General features: G+C 48.2%; 1 protein-coding gene across 2 annotated transcripts; it reads left to right on the top strand.

The window, feature by feature from the left end:
* Positions 1–1577: 1577 nt before the first annotated feature.
* ASB13 (ankyrin repeat and SOCS box containing 13) lies at positions 1578–15123 on the top strand. 2 transcript variants are annotated; one of them, XM_084809000.1, is made up of 6 exons: positions 1578–2514; positions 4821–5008; positions 5511–5661; positions 8524–8712; positions 9679–9870; positions 11241–15123. In XM_084809000.1, the coding sequence occupies exons 1-6, from the start codon at positions 2472–2474 to the stop codon at positions 11357–11359; spliced, it is 882 nt and encodes a 293-aa protein (XP_084665126.1). In that variant the 5' UTR covers positions 1578–2471; the 3' UTR covers positions 11360–15123. The 2 variants fall into 2 exon arrangements, with proteins under 2 accessions (XP_084665126.1, XP_084665127.1); XM_084809001.1 differs by having other exon boundaries at positions 2260–2514; positions 8524–8658.
* Positions 15124–17462: the final 2339 nt, after the last annotated feature.

Raw genomic sequence — 17462 nt, 5'->3', positions numbered from 1 at the left:
GCTTCATTTTGTTCTCCTAGACCATGCTTGCCTGTAATTCCAGGTGTCGTTTGACTACCCACCTTAGCATTCCAGTCTTCTGTAATAAAAATAACATATCTTTTTGGCGCATTATCCAGTAGGTGCTGCAGATCCTCATAGAACTGATCTACTTCTGCTTCTTCAGCATTTGTGGGTGGGGCGTATATTTGGATCACTGTGATGTTAAATGGCTTACCTTGAATTCGAATTGAGATCATTCTATCTGTTTTTGGATTGTATCCAAGCACTGCTTTAGCCACTTTATTATTAATTATGAAGGCTACTCCATTTCTTCTGTGGTCCTCTTGTCCACAGTAGTAGATCTGGTGGTCATCTGATGTGAAGTGGCCCATTCCAGTCCATTTCAGTTCACTGACACCCAAAATGTCTATATTTAATCTTGACATCTCCCCAATAACCACATCCAATTTGCCCTGGCTCATAGATCTTACATTCCAGGTTCCTATGGTGTGTTGATCTTTAGAACATCGGATTCGTCGTTCACCGCCAGCACTGTCGGCTGCTAGCCGTCCTTTCGGCTTTGAGCTAGCTGCGTCATCACATCTGGGGCTAGTTGAACTTATCCTCTGTCCCTCCCCAGTAGCATTTTGACCATCTTCTGACCTGGGAGTTCCATCTTCTGATGGTATACCGACATATCTCTGGTTGTGCTGATCCATTTAGTTTCCACAGCAAGAATATTAGGGTGGGTTGCTGTTACCTTCCCCAGGGATTGTATTTCGTCTAACCTCTCTGCCATGACCTTCCCGTCTTGGGTGTCCCTTCACGGTTTAGCTCATGGTGTCATTGAGGTGCTCAAGCTCCAGCACCACGACAAGGTAACAATCTCCTTTGCTGGAGAGAGTTTGCTATTAGAAGGACTGATATCCCACTTTCTTAGTTTTAATCTTAGATAACAAAGGGATACACCCATAAAGCAGCTTATAAAATTAAAAATTCAACCATTAATAAATACAAAGTATCCCCCCTCAAAAAAGAAAAGAAAAACCTCCTCCATTCCTAATAGAAAAGGAAGTGGCATCATAGCACGCCATTACTTCTAATTGCGGTTTAAAAAGTAGAGAGTCTTGCAGCGGCTTAAAGGCTAGCCAATTTATTGTAGCATAAGTTTTTGAGGACTAGAGCCCAATTCATCAGAAGTATATGTCTACTGTTCCTATGTTTTTTGTATTTGGTGTTTCTGTGTTTTTGTATCATGCTTGAGTTGTATCATATTTGTTTTTATTATTTTTAATGAGAGGCTAAAGTTGAAAGATACTGGCCACAAGGGCAAAATGCTTACTGGTGCTGATTAATCCTATTCTAAAGCCAAGAGCCACTGATCAGTATGAAAAGAACTAGGGCGCTGGAAGGCAACAACAGTCCCATATGCAGCTGAAGTCAGAAAACAATGGGTTGGGTCCAAACATAGTCAAAGATGGACTAGGCCATAGGAATCAATGGGACTTAATGTAGCCATGAAATCAGTGGTATCAACTTTAACCACAAACTCTGGATCCAACTGAGCTGTATAAATGTGGATATCTGTGCTGCCAGGGAAAGAAAGAAAGAAAGAAAGAAAGAGAAAGATGGATGGATGGATGTGGGAAAGAAAACAATATAAAGATGGAAGTAAAAATGTGTATGAGGTGGGGAAGCTATGAGGAACGGAAAGATGTGTGAAAGGATGGGAAATGTATGTAGGAGAGATAAAGAGATGCATGAATGTGAGGACAGAACATAAAGCTGAGAGAGAAAATATGTATGAAGGAAGGAAAATGTATGTCGGCGGGAGAGAGAGAGAGAGAGAGATGTGGGAAAGAAAGACAGAATATAAGGCTGAGAGAGAAATTGTGCATGAAGGAAGGAAAATGTATGTGGGAGAGAGAGAAAGGAAGGAAGGGGATGGTTGTGGGAAAGAAAGACAGAATATAAGGCTGAGAGAGAAGTGTATAAAGGAAGGAAAATGCATGTAGGAGAGAGAAAGAGGAAGGAAGGGAGGGAGGGAAATGGATAGATGTGGGAAAGAAAGACTATAAGGCTGAGAGAGAAAATGTGTATGAAGGAAGGAAAATGCATGTGGGGGAGACAGAGAAAGAAAATCTGGCCCCCTTGTCCCGTCTCTGCCCGGTGTGGTCTGCTGCGTTTGACACCCGATTTCCTGCCTCCCCCGCTTTGCAGCCCCCCCCCCCCGGCCGCGCCTCCGCAGCATCGCGTAACACAGGCGAGCGGGGGGCCGCGCAAAGAACTCCAGCTCCCAGCGGGCTTTGCGACGCCGCTCTGCCCTGACGCGCCTGGGTCCCCCAAGCCCCTGGATCTCCAGCACCCAACAACAACGACACGATCGGCGGTGCGCGGCGAGGACCTGCGAACTGCGCCGCCGCCGCCGCCTCTCCGTGAGCGGGCGGGGGGAGGGGCCTGCTGGGACTTGTAGTTTGAGCGGGGTAGCTATGGAAAGGACCACGGCCAGCGGCTCCTTGCTGGGCGAGATTGGTGAGTAGGTGCTTCTGTTGCCCAAGGCCGAAGGGGAAGGTTGGGGGCGCTGGCGTGGGAATGTTGCCAGGGGATAGGTAAGAGAACGGGGATGGGGACATGTTTCTTGGGAATGGGGGAGATTAGGAGCAGGCGCCTTCTCTGGGATTTAGCCTTATCATGTTACTAGTCCTGAGTGTGGTCTTTAGGCTTTTGTACCTGGACAGTCCCGCCTGAAATGCCCAGATCAGCCTTCCAGCTGGCTGTCGGATTACAGGAGTTGTAGTACAACACATCTGGAGGGCCCAGCTTGAGGGAGGCTGGCCCAGATGCAATTCTGATGATGGCAGAGGAAGGGATATAGATATTTCCCGGGTTTGCCTGTTTAGTAGGCATAGACTATTTTCATCAATGCTTAGGGAAGGGCATGATCCAGCTACACAGTTTGGCATTTGAATGGAAAAGGTCCAGCATGTGCTCAAACCTCTTCCATTTAAATGTTGGGGTGTCAGGCTGCAATTCTATGCCCACTTAAAGAGAGTCAGCTGTACTGAACACAGCAGGACTTACTTCTGAGTAAACCTGCGTAGGATTTGGTTGCTCCAGTGTATAACTTGGGCTAGATCGAGCCCTGGGTTTCTCTTTCTCTAGTCTTCCTGCACCAAATTTGTACCTAATTCTAGATTGCAGCCTGGGAGCTGATCAAGACTCCCTGGCTGATTTCCCCATGTCCCTGTTTGCCCTCCCTCGAGTTGACAGCACCGCAAACCACGTCACGTGGCATGAGTCCAAGGCACATGTGTGGTAAATATTTTTCTGCTGCAATCCGAGACACACTTACTAGGAACGGGAGAGAGCCCCGTTGAGCAAAGTGGGACTTACTCTGAAGTAAACATGTGGAGGAATTCACTGTTAGTCATTTTGTCCTTAAAGACTTGTTTTGCTCTTGCTTGTTAACCCAGCCTACCCGCTTCTGTGTAAAGCTGTTTTATTTTGAGTCACTGACACAATACAAATCCGGTGTTAAGCGTTCAAATGTAAAATGATAACTATTTAAGGGTATATTTAATATTTACTTACATTTCCATTTTTTCATATTCATGTTTCCCCACGTACTGACTTCTGTATATAAGTAGTTAAGAGATATCTTAAATTACAATTTACAGTGTAAATGTAAAATAAACTCCCATGGAGTTTAATGGGATTCAGTACCAGGTAAATGGATATAGGATTAGGAATGAGAAAGAGCTGTGCTGAATTGGATGAAAGACCCTTCTAGTCCCGCATTCTGTTTGCACAGTGGCTAAACAGATGCCCATGGGAAGCTCACAAGCAGGACATGAGCGCCACAGCACCGTCCCGCTTGTGTTCCCCAGCAACTGGTAGACAGAGTCATACTGCTTCCAGTACATATAGCCGTCATGACCAGTAGCCATGGATAGCCTTTTCCTCCATGTATTTGTCCAATCCCCTTTTAAAGCCGTCCAAGTTGGCAGCCATCACTGCATCTTGTGGGACCAAATTCCATAGCTTAACTATGCATTTTGTGTAGAACTATGCATTGGCGAAGGCGGCCTGACAGCATGTGTATGTCAAGCAGTAGCTCCATCTCTCACTGCTTAGAGTATTGTGCTTCAGTGCAATTTGATGCTGTGCAGTTAACTCCAATGTGAGACTGCTGGGTGGTGCAACAACTGTGGTGTTCATGGCTCCAAAGGAGGTGTGATCTGCTGCCACATTGGTTGTGCAGAGGGGAACAGAGAGAAGCCCAAATAAGCATGCAATCCTATGCATGTTTAGACAGAAAAAAGTCCTCCAGCTCCCAGCACTCCCCAGCCAGCGTGGATTGTGCCCTTAGTCCCCTGGAATCTGCCCACCTGGGCTTCCTTGCAATGGCTCCTCCGTTTCCTATTTCAACTCCTGTTGCCAGGAAATCATGTCTGTCTTTCTCTTGTCTGCCATTGTGCAGGTCTCACCCCAGTCTCAATGCAGCCCTGGCCCTGATCCACCGCTGCATCCTGCATGGATCTGATTCTCCATGAGATCCAGTCTTTGCAAGTCTCCTGCCCAGCCCAGCTCTGATTCTGTAAAGAACAGCGTTTGTCCCATTTCTGACAGTCTGTAGCAATTGGGGGTTGGGCGGGTGTCACGGCCTATGGCTATTCTGGCTGGGGATTATGGGAGTTGTAGTCCAGCACATCTGGCACATGCCAGGCTGGGAGAAGCTGATACACAGACTGGATTGTCTTATTCCATGTGTGTCTGTTGGTTGTCCCTCCCTGTCCTGTGCAGCAGCTCTGCTCTGATTTCCTGCCTTTGCTCCCCAGGATTTTGGGCTGAGAGGACGCCGGTTCATGAAGCAGCCCAGAGGGGAGAGATCCTGCAGCTGCAAGAGCTCATCAAGAACGGTGCCTGTGTCAACCTGGTCACCTATGATTCCATCACACCGCTGCACGAGGCCAGCCTGCGCGGCCAGGCCCAGTGCGTGAAAATCCTCCTTGCTGCAGGAGCACAGGTTTGTGTGGCTGTTTCAGATCAGTATATGAGCCTCGGGCCTTCTCCCCTCTGCAGCCCTCTTGGCCCATGAAAGCTGCGCAGCTAAGTGGCGACGAGCGTGGCAGTGAACCGGGATGTCACCGGTTCACATCTCGCTCCTGCCGTGAACAGACAAGGTAGCCCTAGGGAAGCCGCCATCTTTCGACACCCATCTGTAATATGGGGATAACGACTGGTCTGCCTTGCAGGGTGGTTGTAAAGATTACAACACTTACCTGGCTGACCCTGCTATTTTCCTAGAATCAGAACAGCTCAGCCGATGGGACCCAGAGGCCCTTCTGACTGAATGGGCCCCTGATGACTGGCAGACTGCTGAGCCAATCACAGCCAGAGGCACTTCTGAATGGCTGGCCAGTCCCTGACAGGCAGGCAGCTGAACCAGTCGTGACCCAGCCATGTTCTTTATCACCGCCTTAGTGCATTACCATATCGCTTTACGATTATTTACTATTATATCACAGGTGGATGCCAGGAACATAGACGGCAGCACACCCCTCTGCGACGCCTGTGCCTCTGGTAGCATAGAGTGTGTGGAAGTCCTGCTCTCGCATGGAGCCAAAGTCAACCCGCCGCTCTACACAGCGTCTCCCCTCCACGAGGCCTGCATGAATGGTAAGCCAGTGGCAGCCTTGGTAGCATTCAGCTGGCTCAAAAGGAGTGCCCCCAGTGCCCCAACTCAAATCACTCTCTCAGGACCACTTTAGGTTATTAAAATCCATATTAGAGTAATACCTTTATTAGGCCAACCAAAAGCTTGCAAAAAAAAAAAAAAAAGTGCAAGCTTTTGAGATCTCCAGATGTCTTCATCAGGCAAGATGTTACAAAAAGCAAGTTGCATAGCTACGTTGCAGAGAGCCAGTGCAGTGTAGTGGTTGGAGTGCTGGACCGGGGAGACCCGGGTTCTACTCCCCACTTGGCCATGAAGCTCACTGGGTGACTTGGTGCCAGTCACTAACTCTCAGCCTAACCTGCCTCACAGGGTTGGTGTGAGAATAAAATGAAGAGGACGAGGATCAGGTACACCACCTTGGGCTCCTTGGAGGAAAGGAGTGATATAAATGTAACAAATTAATAAATAAATACAAATATGTTAACAGTAGAGAAGCATTTATATTACGCTTATGTGAATGTGCCATACGATACATACATACATACACATCTCATTTTTTTCTTTTTAACTCTTTCTATTAACTCCTTTTTTTCTCTCTGCATCTTATAGTGTGCTCTGCCTTTTCTCTCTGCACCGCCACAGGTCTACATGAACCCCGCCCCCCCGCTCAGTTTCTTTTTCATCTTCCAGTCTTTATTTTTGCTCTGTTTCTGTGTGTCCCCCATGCAAAGAGATATTTTTCTCTAATAATTAAATGTTATTGATTTTTAACAAAAAACATTAATAAACAATAAGATAACTTGGGAATACATTGACGACCATCTATCATCAATATCCTATATTGCAATACAGAGCTTGCCTCATGTACACCTTCCTGAAATCTTCATGAGAGATTTCACCTTCCTGAAAATTCTGTTCTATCCTTCTAACCCTTAGAGCTTTCTCTTTGCCTGGTTTGAGATTTATCTGTGTTACTGATGATGGCAGAAGCCAAAAAACTTCACAAGTAATTTTAAAGCTGTGTTTGTTTGCTTGTATTTGTTTATTTGACATAAGTATAAATCTCCCCACTGGGCGCTGGAGGCCATGTACAAAATTCAGCAAAAACAACAATAAAAACAGAATCAAACTAATACATCGTAACAATAAAATCAGCACAGGAACTAGATAATCTCTGAGCAGGGCCTGCTCCAAGTTTTGGAGGGCCCTTGGGCAAGATGCCCTACACTGGCCCCCTCCCGCAGTGAGTCCGCCTTCTCACCGCTATTGTCACCAGCTGCTCTTGCTACTCATCCTGGCTACCACTTGCTGGACAGGCAGAGAGACAATGAGCCAGTCAGTCACAGCATCTGCTGTCCCTCCTTCCTTCATACCACCACCACCAGAACGAGAGGCAGGTGAAGGTAGGAATGAATCTGCATGTGTGGAGATGCCTGGCAGCTCAGATTCAGAATGGGAACAGCCAGAACAGGGGGAGGCACCCTCCCTAGTGAGCCCAGATACGGCAAGACTGCCTTCCCAAGACCTTGCCAGATGGCCCAGCTGAACAGCACAGCTCCCCCTTTACCATGAGAACCCAGGTTTTGGAGGAAGAGGGGAGCGAGGGGTGTGACTTGAGGGGTGTGACTAGGGTCCGTCACAGAGCGAAGCAGGAAAAGTTAGAGGCAGGGCTCAGACGCTCTGCCAGGTTGGCCACTCGTGGAAGCCAGCATAGGAGGGAGCCACCGTAAGGGAGGGGCATCCCTGCAAAGCACGTCTGGCCGTGAAGTTCATGCCCAGGCTGCAGGTGACTTCTCTAACTTCCACTTCATCTCCTCTGTTGATATTTGTAGATGTGTGGATTAGATAGTTCTATGCAGTCTGAGAGTTTCCTTTCCTAGAATCTGCATTTGTAAAGAAGCTAGTCATTTACTAATAAAGTAGTGTTGGCTGGAAGCCTTTTTTCCAGGAGTGTGTTGATTGCGAAGGGAGAGGACAAAGGAACGTGACAGGTGAGCACATGATGGTGAAGAGGAGGAGCAACTCCAGAGGGGTCTTGTCAGTGGGCCCCTGCTGGGGTGTGTGCCCTCGGCAGATGCACGACCGTGCCTACCCTGGGCGCCAGCCCTGTTTGTGACAATTAAAATCAGAAAGCAACATTAAAATCCATAGTCTTCACTGCCTGTCTAAACTTTAACAGGTTTAGAGCACAATCCTATCCATGTTTAAACAGGAAAAAGTCCTACAGCTCCCAGCATGCCCCAGCCAGCACGGGGTGCAGGGGGAGAAATAGTGAGGCTAGAGGCTGGGAGGGAGGGGGAAATGGAAAGTGTTGCTTCTTGGCCTGTCCAGTCTTCTTCCGTCCACATAGACCTTTCCCTTTTTCACTCTCTCGACTCCCAGTCTCTAGCCTCGCTATTTCTCTCCCCAACCCCCTTTCCACACTGTTTCTCTCCCATCCCCATCCCTAGCCTTCTTTCTCCCCCTTCCTAGCTCCTGGCCTTGCTCTTTCTCTCCTACTCACCCCTTGATCCTGCTCCTTCTCTCCACTCCCAGCCTCTAGCCTTGCTGTTTCTCTCCCCTACCTTTTTACCTCGCTGTTTCTCCCCTCTCCCAGCCTCTAGCTTCACTCTTTTGCTTCCCTCCACCCTTTTCCCTTGCTTTTTCTTCTTGCCCGCTGAACAGCTGATCAGCGGCAGGTTCAGGAAAAGGAAGGAGAACCTGTAGCCCTAACATTCTCCCATTTTTTATTGCAATTTCTTTTTAAGGAAGCAGGGAATGAAGGGCTGTGTGGGCACCATGCTGGGGACCCCCGTTCTAGACGGTCTAGGAGTTCTCCAATGATTTGGCCACCTCTATTCCTTTTTTTGTTTGTTTTTGTAAAGGCAGTGCTGAGTGCGTCCGTCTCCTGATCAATGTTGGTGCTAACCTGGAGGCCCACGATTGCCACTTCGGGACTCCTTTGCACGTGGCATGTGCCAGAGAGCACCTGGATTGCGTGAAGATATTGCTCAATGCAGGTGTGGGGACGTGGACAACCATCCCCATTTCCATATCGTCGATCCTGCTTATTGGTATTCCAAGGTCTTAGGGTGGGTTGCATGCTTATAGTACCTTGTCCAGCTGGGCCTTCGTCACATCCAAGAGCTCAGTGATCTGAAAGGTACAAAATGAACCATGTAGTATATTTTAAATGATCTCCTGCCACAGGAGTGTTGAACCTCAGTCCCGCGGGCCAACTGTGGCCCATTTGGAATTCCAGTCTGGCCCTCTGGCGTTCCCTAGATGGCCACGCCCCCTTTCCCTGGTCCCACCACCTCTCACACAGTTGTTGGTCATGTGATTCCCAGCTTTTGCACCGTTTCCCCCCATTCTAAAAGGTTGAAATGGCTGAGTTACCGGCAGTCAGAGCTTTAAGCTAAAATGTGCTGGCACTTTGGCTCCTCCCCTTTTGGCTTGGCCCCGCTCACCCTGGGCATGTGGCCCCGAGAACTTCTCTGAAATTGAATTTGGCCCTTGGGCTGAAAGAGCCCCCCTCCCCCTGTCTTACCAGGTTAACTCCTGGGTTTTGAACATTAAGTCAAACACAGAAAAGTCTTGCATGGCTGGACAAAAAAGGAGCCCTGGGATTTCATAATCCATACTTGTGGGTAGCCACTAAACACATCTTCATGCTGTTCTGTGCAGTCAGTGGCCAAAATCTGTTCCAAATTGCACATAGCCTTGACTTGCCCAACCTGGCACCTTCTGGATGTGTTGGACTGCAGCTCCCATAATTCCCAGCCAAGTCCCAGCATTCCTGACCATTGGACATGCTGGCAAGGGCTGATGGGAGTTGAAGCCTCAAAACAGTTGGAGGGCACCAGGTTGGGGAAGGGTGATTAACCCCATATTCCCATAATCCTACAGGAAATCAACCTTCTGTAAGGATCCGGGTTGAAATTCTTCCGCAAAGCCACTAAGACCACCGGTGTGGGCTACCTCTCACTTGCCCCCATCTCGCCTTGTTGACCATCTCTTGTTTTTGTCCGTGCCATCAGGGGCCAATGTGAATGCTGCCAAACTTCACGAGACAGCCCTCCATCACGCTGCCAAGGTGAAAAACGCCGATCTGGTGGAGATGCTGGTCGAGTTCGGGGGAAACATTTATGCCAGGGACAACCGGGGGAAGAGACCTTCTGACTATACCTGGAGCAACAGCCCAGCGGCCAAGTGCTTTGAGCATTACGAAAGTGAGTGAGGGTCCCCTGCTGCCTCTCTGTGGCTGAAAGTGGCAGCCCCTTCCTCCCACTCCTTTCTCCTGCTTGTCATGTGCTGATGTGCCTTTCCATGTTGCTGTTCCTTGAGCATATGCAGCTGACATTTATTTATTTCCACAATGCCATCAATGAAAGCCAGTGTGGTGTAGTGGCCAGAGTGTTGGACCAGGAATCAGGAGATCTGGGTTCTAGTCCACACTCAGCTATGGAAGGTCACTGGGTGACTTTGGGCCAGTCACAGACTCTCAGCCCAACCTACCTCACAGGGTTGTTGATTTGAGGATAAAATGGAGAGGAGGAGGATTATGTACTCCGCCTTGGGTTCCTTACGGAGAAAAAAAGGCAGGATAGAAACGTAAAAATAGATAGATGGATAGATGGACATGGGGATAACTTTATCCAATGGCTATTAGTCCTGATAGCTGTATATTGGGGAAACATCCGGGGATTTAAGGTCAGCCAGGGAGGTTTTGTTTGTGGTGTTCTTGAAGAATGTGGCCCGTGGGGTGACACCACGTGGAGGGCTATTTCAGTAGTGGCACCCGGATGTGGAACTCTCTTCTGGTAGAGATTTGTTTGTCCCCCACACCGTTGTCATTTAGGTACCAGTTAAAGACCTAATTATTTGTGTGGCCTTTGAGGGAACAGGCAAGTGCTCTGCTTGCTTTTTTGATGGATGGGTGGATTCTGTTGATGGTTTTATTGAATTTTATTATGTACTTGAGATTTTAGAGCAGGGGTATTAAACCACTTTCAGCCCAAAGAATGAATTCAGTTTCGGAGAAACTCTCCGGGGCTGCATTCCGGTGGTGGGTGTGGCCAAAGGCAAAAGGGGTGGGGCCAAAAATACCAGCGTGTTTTAGCTTAAAGCTCTTGACTGTCGCTAACAAAGCTTTAGGACAGGCATTTCAACCTTTTAGAATGAGAGGGAAAGCCTGGAAACCACCAAACGATCAGAGGGAAGGGGGTGGCGGCCCGGAGAAGTCCAGGAGGCTAAATTTGGCTCACAGACCCTGTTTTAGAGTCATCATGTTGTCTGTGTAGTGTATCATGCTTTTAGAGGTTGTTAACCCCCATGGGCTCTTTGGGAGGGATATGAATCAAATAAAAATAACAACAAAACTTCCTGTACTGGAGGCAACATGGCTCTGAACACCATATGTGCAGGAGGGGAGCGACTGTGCGTGTATCCTGCCTGTGGGCATCTCGTAGGCTTCTTGTTGGCCCCTGCATGGGTACTGAATAGATAGGCCTTTGGTCTGATCCAGCATGGCTCTTCTTATGTTCTTACATTTTTAAATTTCTACCTCCTTTCTCCCCTCTTGTTCATTTTCCCCTTGCAGAAACTCCACTGAGGTTGTCCCAGCTCTGTCGGCTGAGCCTCAGACGAGCCATTGGCCTGGAGAAAATCACCCAGCTCCACATTCCCCTGCGATTAATCGAATTCCTCTCCTACAACTGATCAGCCAAGGAAGGTGGTGCTCACGAGCGGCACCGAGCTGGTGTCACGCGGGGGCGTTCTGTTCATGTTGATCCCAGGCAACTCTTAAGAAATGGTTTTCACTGAATGGACGTAAATAGTATTTATGAGAAACCTGGAGTTTAAAGACGGACAGGCAGGGGCCTCCCCGTTGCAGCCAGTTCCCGTAACAGTACTCAATATTTTATGGTGCTTTTCTGAGCACACAAAGCGCCACATGCACGCCTCACAAGAACCCCGGGCAGTATTATTATCCCGCTATTCCCATTTCGGAGGTGCAGCAGTTGCATCAGAATGGATGTGAGCGTGGCAGCACCAGTTCACAGCTCCTGCTGTTAACTGTTCACACTACACTAGCATCCAGAGCACCCCGAAGGAGGCATGGCAACACCAGTGTTTGCATCAGCGTGAAGAAGGCTTGGGCATCTTGTGGCTCTTGGCACTCGTGTTCTGGCTGGGTGTAGCCCATAGGCAGTGAAATTTGCCATGTGTACGTGTGGTCAGTTTTTTGTGTCCTGTTATTATCTCTGGTTCAATGGGTTTTGCAGGGTTTGGGAATGCTCTGAAAACCTGCAAAGCCTATTTGATCCAAGACAGCAGCAGGTCCAGGGGGAAAAAGAAGCATCCATCCAGTTGGCCAACGGTAGTTCTAGCAAACCTCTGTTGAGGCTCTGAAAGGCTGTCGCCTGCAGTTTCAGGGTTGGTCAGGCCCAAGAAGGAAGATCCTTCGTTCTCTTGACGTAGATTGGACCGCACTTGGCACAGATGTCCTCCCTGCCTGCCCCCACCAAGCCCCCTCTCTACCCACATGGAATTCATGCCAGAATTTACACTGAGCAAGCACGCCAGTGCAACTGCTGTAAAGTTGGGTGTGACACCCTGGGAGGTTTGTAGCGATGGTGCAGCTGGAAACACTGAGCCATTACAAATATTTTCCCAACCCCTCCTACTCCCTTTTTTTAGTCTTGTGCCATAGACTGGAGAATGGCCTTCTCCAACCAGGCGCCCTCCAGATGTCTTGGACTACAACTCCCATCAGTCCCAGTGAGCATGGGAATGATGGGAGTCGTGATTCAACATATCTGGGAGGCACCAGGTTCAGGAAGGCCATTCATTTCCCGGAGTAGAAATCCCATTCTCCTATTGAGGTCTCCGCTAGGTGTCCTTTCACTTCCAAAGGGAGTAAAAGCTGATCACTAGGATATAACTGTCACATGCTTTTTGGCAGTCGGGTTTACTTTTACAAGGGGGTGTAAGGACTGTGATGTCCCTATGCTTCCCAGCAACCAGCGAGACTTTCTTTGAGGGAGGGGAGCAGTTAATTTGCTTTCTCCAAAAGTTGCAAGTGGTGGTTGGCAGCTAATTTTAGAGCAGGAATGAGGAACCTTTTTCCTCCTCGAGGGCCACGCAGTGGAGGCTGGCGCCTCCAATGTCAGTGGGGCAGTGGATCCGCTCTGGGTTTCAGTCAAAACCAGTCAGAACTCTAAAGGAGCTCTCCAAGGTGGTTCAGACTGGCCAGATCCACTTTGTTCTCTCTCTCTCTTTCTCTTTCTATTAAGATCAGCACCCTACATTCTTTTTCTCACTCTTTTACCCCTCAAGATCAATACCTTCCCACACTCAAGATAGAGACTGGACTCAGTGGTCTTACGGACAGCCCCCAAATGTGTGTTATTTCACTGCTGGGGTCTCCCACTGGCACCTCTCTTGGTTCCTGCCAGGCTCCCTGCCCCTCCTGATTTTATTTTATTCCTTCAGATGTTTTTAATTGATTTTTAAAAAACACACTGCAAAGCAAAAGTCTGTCTTCCAGCACCATTTTTAGTTAGGTTTGAAAGAGGGGTTTTCTGTGTTGGAGCTCAGACCTCACCTTTGCCTCACCTAGGACTGTGCTGTAACTGCATGTAAAGTATTTACAGCATTGGTGTTACTGATATCACAAACATCCTGGCCTTGGTAAGGAAGCACACGCTGGCATCTGTCACCAGCCAAGGGACCGAAGATGCAGAGCCGGGAGACTGCAACTGATGCTTCCCAAGAAGGACATCAAGCCAAGGAGGAGGCCAACCTGGCCCATCCGTCGGCCAGAGGAGGAGCTGTTGCAGGGAGGTGGAAGCGAGCTCTCTGCAACAGCTCCTCTTCTGGCCGACGGAGCTCCTCCTCGCTTCTGCCTCCCTGCCAGAAAGACCCCTCGCCTCCAAGTGAGAGTTGCCCTGCTGGGACAGCAGAAGGAAAGGGAATGAACATGCTGGCCCCATCCATTGGTCAAAGGAGCAAGCAAGGTTCAAGCAAGAGCACCAGCCTGGAAGATCAGCCTGGCCCAAAGTGTATTGAATGCCTGTTTGTTTGTTTATTAATTATATAAATATATTTCTATAGCAGGGATCGCGGTGGCTTAGTGGTTAAGACGCTGAACTACAGACTGGAAGGTCGGCAGGTCAGCAGTTCGAGACCCGAGTGCTGCGTGACGGAGTGAGCTCCCGTCTTCAGTCCCAGCTTCTGCCAACCTAGCAGTTCGAAAGCAAGAAATTGCAAGTAGATAAATAGGTACCGCCTCGGCGGGAAAGGTAACAGCGTTCCGTGCACCTCGGTGTTCAGTCATGCCGGCCACATGACCACGGAAGCGTCTTCGGACAGCGCTGGCTCTTCGGCTTAGAAACGGGGATGAGCACCGCACCCTAGAGTCGGACACGACTGGTTGGGGACACCTATTTCTATAGCGCCCAATAGCTGAAGCTGTCTGGGCGGTTCACAACAATTAAAACCATAAAACAGAACGTGACAAAATACCATTTAAATGTTCAAAACTACAGCATAAGGAGTGAAAATAATCACCACATAGAACCTAGCAGCAGTGCAAAGGTGTAAAATACAGTACCAGATTTAAAACAAACTGAAAGACTAAAATGCCTGGGAAGATAAGAAGGTCTTTACCTGGCCCTGGGAAGAGCACAACGTAGGCACCAGGTGAGCCTCTCTGGGAAGCTCATTCCACAACCAGGGTGCCACAGCAGAAAAGCCCCTCTTCTTAGTAGCCACCCACCTCACTTCCTTTGGTGGGGGCTCCTGGAGAAGGGCAGCTGAAGTCGAACTTCGGGTCTGGGCAGGTATATCTGAGAAGAGACGATCCTTCGGGTAACCTGGCCCCAAGCCATTTAGGGCATTGAATGTTAATACTAGCGCTTTGAATTGGCCCAGAAATGGACTGGCAGCCAGTGCAGATGGAAAAGTACTGGCGTACTAGGATCACATTAGCCAATCCCTGTCAACAGTCTCGCTGCCCTATTTTGGACCAGCTGCAGTTTCTGGACCATTTTCACAGGCAGCCCCATGTGTAATATATTGCAGTAATCCAGACAAGAGGTTATCAAAGCATAGATAACTGTAACTAGGCTATTTCTGTCCAGATAAGCATGTAGCTGATATATCAGCCTAAGAGCGCAATCCTATGCATGTTTAGACAGAGAAAAGGCCTACAACTCCCAGCATGCCCCAGCCAGCAATGCTGACTGGGGCACGCTGAGTGTTGTAGTCCTTTTAACTGTCTAAACGTGCATAGGATCGCACCCTAAGCTGATAACAAGATCTCTGTGCCATTGAGTCCACCTGTGCCTCTAGTGTCAACGTGGAATCCAGGAACACCCCAGAACAATGAACCTGATTCTTCAGGGAGTGCAACCCCCTCTAGAACAGGTTGAACACCATTTAGCTGGGCCTGCCTCTCCGTTTTCTGCTCACCACCTTATTCCAGCCTTGAAAAACTGTTCTCCCTCCTCTTCCTTTCACCTCCATTGCCCTGCTTTTGTGCATCTTGCCATTTTAGTTTGCAAGCCTGATGGCAGGACCTCTCTTTCTCGTATTGATGTGAGAGCCGCTTTGGGAGACTAAGAGTTTTCTGAAAAGCAGGATAAAAATACAGTAAACACAGTCATTATCATTCCCCTCATCATTGCCATCAGCAATGCCAGAATGTTTGTATTGTCAAGGACACGGCTTTGTGAATGGCCGCTGTAATTGTTTTACACACATTTCAGCTTTAAAGCAATTATCAGAGTCATAGAAATATAGACTAGTAGGGTTGGAAGGGGCCTACAAGGCCATCGAGTCCAACCCCCTGCTCAATGCAGGAATCCAAGTCAGAGCATCCCTGACAGATGGCTGTCCAGCCTTGTCTTGAATGCCTCCAGTGTGGGAGAGCCCACCGCCTCCCTAGGTAATGGGCTCCATTGTCGAATTGCTCTAACAGTCAGGAAGTTTTTCCTGATGTTCAGCTGGAATCTGGCTTCCTGTCACTTGAGCCCATTCTTCCGTGTCCTGCACTCTGGGATGATTGAGAAGAGATCCTGGCTTTCTTCTCTGTGACAACCTTTCAAGTACTTGAACAGCGCTATCCTATCTCCCCTCAGTCTTCTCTTCTCAAGACTAAACATGCCCAGTTCTTTCAGTCTCTCTTCATAGGGCTTTGTTTCCAGTGCCCTGATAATCTTTGTTGCCCTCCTCTGAACCCTCTCCAGTTTGTCTGCATCCTTCTTAAAATGTGGTGCCCAGAACTGGACACGGTACTCCAGATGAGGCCTAATCAGTGCTTAGTAGGGGGGAACTAGTACTTCCCGGGATTTGGAAACTATGCTTCTATTAATGTAGCCCAAAAGAGCATTGGCCTTTTTTGCAGCCACATCACATTGTGGGCTCATGTTCAGCTTCTGATCTACAACAATTCCAAGATCCTTTTCACTTGTAGTGTTTTGAGCCATGTATCCCCCATCTTGTAACTGTGCATTTGGTTTCTTTTTCCTAGGTGCAGAACTTGGCATTTATCCCTGTTAAATGTCATTCTGTTGTTTTCTGCCCAGCACTCCAGTCTGTCAAGAACACTTTGAATGTTGTTTCTGTCTTCCAAAGTATTAGCTATCCCGCCCAATTTGGTGTCATCTGCAAATTTGATCAGCATTCCCTGCACCTGCTCCTCCTCCAAGTCATTCATAAAAATGTTGAAGAGCACTGGGCCCAGGACTGAGCCCTGCGGTACCCACCTTGTTACCTCTCCCCAGTTTGAGAAGATCCCATTGATAAGCACTCTTTGAGTCCAGTTCTGTAGCCAACTGTGGATCCACCGGATCGTTGTTTCATCTAGCCCACTTTGAGCTATTTTGCTCATCAGGATATCATGGGGCACTTTGTCGAAAGCTTTGCTGAAGTCGAGGTATATGATGTCTACAGCATTCCCATGGTTCACAAGGGAGGTTCATTGATCAAAAAATGAGATCAGATTTGTCTGGCAGGATTTGTTCTTGACAAATCCATGTTGGCTTCAAGTCATCACTGCATTGTTTTCAAGGTGCTAACAGATGGATTGCTTTATCATCTGCTCCAGAATTTTCCCAGGGATTGATGTCAGGCTGACTGGTCTGTAGTTCCCAGGTTCCTCCTTTTTACCCTTTTTAAAGATAGGACAACATTAGCCCTCCTCCAGTCATCTGGCACTTCACCCGTCCTCCATGATTGCTCAAAGAGAATAGACAGTGGTTCTGAGAGTTCTTCTGCCAGTTCCTTTATTACTCTTGGGTTCAGTTCATCTGTCCCTGGAAATTTGAACTCATTCAAAGTAATGAGGTGTTCCTTGACCACATGCCTATCGATCTCAAGCTGCAATCCTGCCCCTTCAGCCTGTACTTTGCCTTTGCCAGCGGGGTCATAGACCCTCTTTTGGGAGAAGACTGAGCCAAAGTAGGAATTGAGCACCTCTGCTTTTTCTTTGTCATCTGTTATCATTTTGCCATCCTTATTTATTAGCTGAACCACCATTTCTTTTCTGTCTTTTACTATGCACATAGCTGAAGAAAGCCTTTCTGTTGCTTTTAGCATCCCTCGCTAACCTCAGCTCATTCTCAGCTTTAGCCTTCCTGACACCATCCCTGCAATTCTGTGCTACCTGCCTGTACTCTTCCTTTGCTGCTTGGCCTTCTTTCCACTTCCTATATGTGTCCTTTTTTGTTTTCAGGTCATCTCTAAGCTTTTTGTGAAGCCACATTGGCTTCTTCTATTATCTTCCACCTTTTCTTCTTGTTGGAATTGTTTGTAATTG

The sequence above is a fragment of the Heloderma suspectum genome, chromosome 7 (genome assembly GCF_057233095.1).
Source record: "Heloderma suspectum isolate Gila_16-S chromosome 7, 16-S_ref, whole genome shotgun sequence".
NCBI classification, from domain to species: Eukaryota; Metazoa; Chordata; class Lepidosauria; order Squamata; family Helodermatidae; genus Heloderma; species Heloderma suspectum.
This window is presented reverse-complemented; position numbering and strand designations above follow the sequence as displayed.

Bases quoted from the DNA above. Each gene is read 5' to 3' on its own strand.
- ASB13 (XM_084809000.1), top strand. From the start codon at position 2,472: ATGGAAAGGACCACGGCCAGCGGCTCCTTGCTGGGCGAGATTG. The intron at 2,515-4,820 runs GTGAGTAGGTGC...TTTGCTCCCCAG, and splicing joins CTCCTTGCTGGGCGAGATTG to GATTTTGGGCTGAGAGGACG. The intron at 9,871-11,240 runs GTGAGTGAGGGT...TTCCCCTTGCAG, and splicing joins GTGCTTTGAGCATTACGAAA to AAACTCCACTGAGGTTGTCC.